We start from the raw sequence: 4,725 nt of genomic DNA on the forward strand, positions 1-4,725 counted from the left end.
AGGAAAACCCTCCTCTCCGGAGTTATTCTGGGACCTGGCGAGGGGGGAAACCCTGATGCAGCTGGAGCTGGGTCATGCCTCGGAGTGAGGCTCCTGGGCAGGAGCCCCTCCGGCTGGTGCGGCCTTCGCTTCTCGCCCAGCGTTGTGCCAGCGGCATGGCTCCGAGATGGCCCCGGCGCGGCGTCCTCCCGGCGCATCCCTTCCCTGTGATCCTACAGGAGCCAGGGCTGAGAGCAGCTCAGCACTGGGCTCTGCATTCCCCTCCTTGGTCTTGTGGTAGTCTCTGGAGTCCTCAAGAAATAAGAAAACTCAGTTTTGAATGCAAGGTCTGCTCACCCCTCCTGAAGTAGGAGCAAAGTCCAAGGGAGATGCAATGTTTAGGGGCACAGAGCTGGGCCAGCGCGCTCTGGTGTTAGATGGCTCCGCTGGGACCAGCTTCTCGCCCTGAGAAATGGGAGATGGCCACCACTCGGAGCAGCGTTATTCTGATTTCCACTGAGATGGGAGCATCAGCTGCGTTCTGTTCCAAATCATGACGCAAATCCCAGCTGTTTTCATGGGAAGGTCCTCGATGCTGCTGGAGGGGCAGATTGAGAGATTGCCCTGGGCATGGCTGCTCCTTCCTCGGGGCCCCGGTGAGGAGCTCCAGGCTGTTTCCATCCCCACCTCTGGGGTGGGACGTGCTGTGTCAAGGATGTTTCACCGCCGCTCGCAGGATGTGTGCTCTCTGCTTTGGGCAGCTCATGCTGCACGTTTGGAGGCAGCGAGGACCGAGCGTGTCAAATGTTTTTGTGTGTGGGGAGGAGGGTGCTTGCTCGAGTCCCCCTTGCCCTTGAAGCTCAGAGGAATGGGGCTGAGCACGTAGCCTCTCTGCATCGAGGTGTCCTGAAGGCTGCGGGATCCCTGCCCCATCTGCCCCCCTCTCCGCATCCCTGGTGTGGCGGAAAGCGTGCGGGGAGCATGCCACAGCCATGGGGGGCTGCGCGGGGTCAGCGTGTGCCCGGCACGGGCTGGCTCTGCTCCGTCCTCCCTCCCCCAGCCCGGTTTCCTAAGGCTTTCCCGTACCAATACTCCTTTTTGCTGGCTGCAGGGGTTGATGCAGCACAGCATGCTCGTGCCTCAGTTTCCCCTGGCTGTGCTTGGTGCCGCCTCCTGGCAGCCAGGGCTCCTGCCGGCGTCGGGTGCGCTGGCCCCCGGCCCAAAAAAGGCCCTGCGGGGATGGGGGACACGGCGGTTGAGCCGGGGGAAGTAGCAACTTCCCGTTGATTAAACGCCAAGCGCAGATCCAAGTGGCAAGGCTCAGTAAGTGTTAACGAACCTGGCTCATCGCTGGCCTGCACTTGTCTGCTGGTTAGTCCAGGGTAGCCCAGACTGTCACGGTCCTGCCGGGCCTCCACGTAGTGCGCAGCGGCTTTCCGAGCGGCGTGGAGGAGCCACCCTTCCCTCTCCTGCTGGTCGCCCTGACGTGGCGATTGCCAGCAAGGCTCCGGTGCCTGCCAGCCGCCCTCGGCGATCACGGGGTGCTGTTCCGCATGCTGTTGGGCTTCATGGAGCAACGCTGTTTGCTGGGTTTTGGCAAGGGGGTGGCTACGCTGTTGGAGGCTTTGCATCCCGGCCCATGCAAGGGAGCTGAGTCCCCATGAGCTGGAGCTGATGGGGAAGGGGTTCTCCGGGACACAGGGCAACATCCTTGGAGGACGGCGGCTGCTGAGCCTTGAACGAGTGTAGATGCTCGCTGCAAACCCTGCAGCGTGCTTTGCAGCCCTGGTGACACCTGCAGCGGTGTGGCGTAGCTGGTGGTCCCTTGCTGGTGTTGCTGCTCCAGCGTGGTCGCTGGATGGTTGTGTTCAGCCCTGCTGTTGTCTGATCCTGGTGGGGAGAAGTGTCCCCCAGGCTTGGTCCCCTGAGGGTGGGTGAAGGGGGCTGCGTTTCAGCGCACCTGCAGAAGGCACAACATTAGCAGTGGGGAAATAACAAAAAAAATAAAACCTCGTTGGGTCATAAACTCAACAAAGTTGGTAGGGGAGCTGCAGGATAAAGCCTCCCCGGAGCCTGTTGCACCAGGTTTTACAGGAACCAGCCAAATCTGGGCCAGGCAGAAAATGCACTTGACTCGCCCACACCAGGGACTTTCTGGCTCACAGGCTGCACCAGCAGCAGCGGAGGAGGAGGAGGAAGAGGATGCTTCCTTTCAGCCCAGGTCTTGAAGTCCTCCGTGTGCCCTCAGGGTTGGAACTTGGGTTGGAAATAGGGGACCCAGTTCTGCTTGGCCTCTCCTCTGGTCGCCGCCCAGGTCCTGGCTTTCTGCCCATTTGGCGCACGTAGGTGCATACGGTGCCTTCCCGTCCCTGGTGCCGGGAAGGAAACCCCTGGCAACTTCCAGGCGACGGCAGGAATTTTCTTGCGGGGCATTCACGTGCGGCGCCGCTGGGAAGAGTGGGTTGGAAATAGGGGACCCAGTTCTGCTTGGCCTCTCCTCTGGTCGCCGCCCAGGTCCTGGCTTTCTGCCCATTTGGCGCACGTAGGTGCATACGGTGCCTTCCCGTCCCTGGTGCCGGGAAGGAAACCCCTGGCAACTTCCAGGCGACGGCAGGAATTTTCTTGCGGGGCATTCACGTGCGGCGCCGCTGGGAAGAGCAGCCCCCTCACCCGGCAGCTTCTCCCCGAATGAAACGAAGGTGAGGTCTGGGCTGGGGGCCGGTGGGGAGAGCCCTGCTGGGCTGTGGGGTGGGCTGGGCTGGTGGGCACTGCAGGGTGCAAAAGCCTTTGGGTGTCTAGGGGGGCTGACACTGCGCTTGTGCCCTCCCAGTTGTGCTCATCGGGGACTCCGGGGTGGGAAAGAGCAACCTGCTCTCGCGCTTCACCCGCAATGAGTTCAACCTGGAGAGCAAGAGCACCATCGGGGTGGAGTTTGCCACAAGGAGCATCCAGGTGGACAACAAGACTGTGAAGGCTCAGATCTGGGACACGGCCGGGCAGGAGCGGTACCGGGCCATCACCTCAGCGTGAGTTTCCTTGCACCCCACCCGTGTCCCTCACCTGGGGCCCTGCTGTGACCCTGTCCCCTCGCCGTCCCCCAGGTACTACCGGGGGGCGGTGGGAGCTCTGCTCGTCTACGACATCGCCAAGTACCTGACGTACGAGAACGCCGAGCGCTGGCTGAAGGAGCTGCAGGACCATGCTGACGCCAACATTGTCATCATGCTGGTGGGCAACAAGAGTGACCTGCGGCACCTGCGGGCCGTGCCCACCGACGAGGCCAGGAGCTTTGCAGGTATCTCCCCCGTCTTGCCCTGCCCTATCCCATCCCAGGAAGGCTGCAGCTCACAGCACCCGTCTGAGCTTGCCCTGTCCTTGCAGAGAAGAACGGGCTGTCCTTCCTCGAGACTTCTGCTCTGGACTCCACCAACGTGGAGACGGCTTTCCACAACATCCTCTCGGGTAAGGGGCAACCAGGAAAGGGGCAGGGGGAACAACACGGAGACGGTTTCAGACATCGTGTCCTCCCTGCCGGGGACCCTGGCTGTACATCCTGGGGTGGGATCCTGCTACCCTGATGGGGAGATGTGGGCATGTGTCCCCCTTGAGCTGTGTGTTTTGGGAGGGGGCAGGTCCCCCACTGGAATATATACTTAAATATTTTTTTTTTCCTTTTCTGCTTTCTTTGCTGGCAGAGATCTACCACATTGTGTCACAGAGGCAGATCACTGGGCAGCCGGAGTCAGAGTTTGGCCCCACCACGACCATTGAGCCCATCCGGGTGCTGCCCACGCAGCAGGAGAGCAGGCAGGCGCCCTGCTGCCAGAACATCTGAGCCCCCTGGGGTGCCCCCACCCTGACACCCCCCATCACCACCCAGCACATGGTGGCATCATGTTTCTCACCCTCTACCTCTGCTCGCTGCAGCCCCCCAGAACAGAGTGGGCTGGTGACTGCTTCTGCATGGCTGCTCTTGTGTGCACCATCATGCTGCTTGTGTGCTGCTCTCCCTGTGTTTATGTAGGACCTACACAACAGGGCGGGGGAAAAGGCATCAGGGTCTCTCTCTCTCCATGGTTTGGGACATGCCACCCCCTCATGTCCCTGCTTCCTCTAGCCCTGAAGCCACTGGGTGACTCAGGGTGGCACTGAACAAGCCGGAACACTGTGACTCCCTCGTTTGGCGCCACATTGCTGCGGCACCCCTGGGTGCAGCCCTTCAGGGCGGGGTGGGGAGGGGGACACTGGGTGCACACTTCTCTCACCTGGTGAAGCGAGCAGCAACGTGGCCGGTTGGACCCAGCCCTGCCCCCCCAACACCAAGGGTTGGGTGCGCCTCTGGGTGCTGCTGGGGCAGCTGTGGGACACCACAGTGTGGGGGTTGACTGGAAGGACCCTGTTTTGGATGCTGTGAGCCCCTTGGGGTGTCCCTGCGGCACAGCCCCAGCAAAGGGAGAAGCTGCACCTCTTCCGCTGCTGCTCCAGCCTGGGGGGACTGGAGCAGGGACCTGGGGTCATGTCCCTTGGGGGAGCCACGAGAAGGGGACAAGGGGGCTTTGGGGTGAGGGCAGGGATGGGGTGCTGAGGGTGGGCATGAGGTCCCTCCGCACACCTCCCTGGGTGGTGGCCGGTGCCAGCACACGGGGCCCCTCGGCTCTGGGCTGCGAGGAGCTTCCCGCAGGACTTGAACCTGCTCCACGCGAGTGTTTTGCCACTCGTGGCTGGGGACCGGTGACAGCCCGGCCT

At 62.1% G+C, this 4,725-nt stretch overlaps 1 protein-coding gene across 1 annotated transcript; it reads left to right on the forward strand.

Annotated features, from left to right (window-relative positions):
- Positions 1 to 2,809: 2,809 nt before the first annotated feature.
- On the forward strand, positions 2,810 to 3,814 carry LOC104621673 (ras-related protein Rab-11A-like; the record flags this gene model as incomplete). The annotated part of the gene is made up of 4 exons (XM_010288216.1): positions 2,810 to 3,005; positions 3,081 to 3,274; positions 3,361 to 3,441; positions 3,675 to 3,814. Coding segments are annotated over 4 exons (611 nt in total), but the record flags the coding sequence as incomplete, so codon positions are not given.
- Between the last annotated feature and the right edge of the window lie 911 nt (positions 3,815 to 4,725).

The sequence above is a fragment of the Phaethon lepturus genome, unplaced genomic scaffold, assembly GCF_000687285.1.
Source record: "Phaethon lepturus isolate BGI_N335 unplaced genomic scaffold, ASM68728v1 scaffold23495, whole genome shotgun sequence".
Classification (NCBI taxonomy): Eukaryota; Metazoa; Chordata; class Aves; order Phaethontiformes; family Phaethontidae; genus Phaethon; species Phaethon lepturus.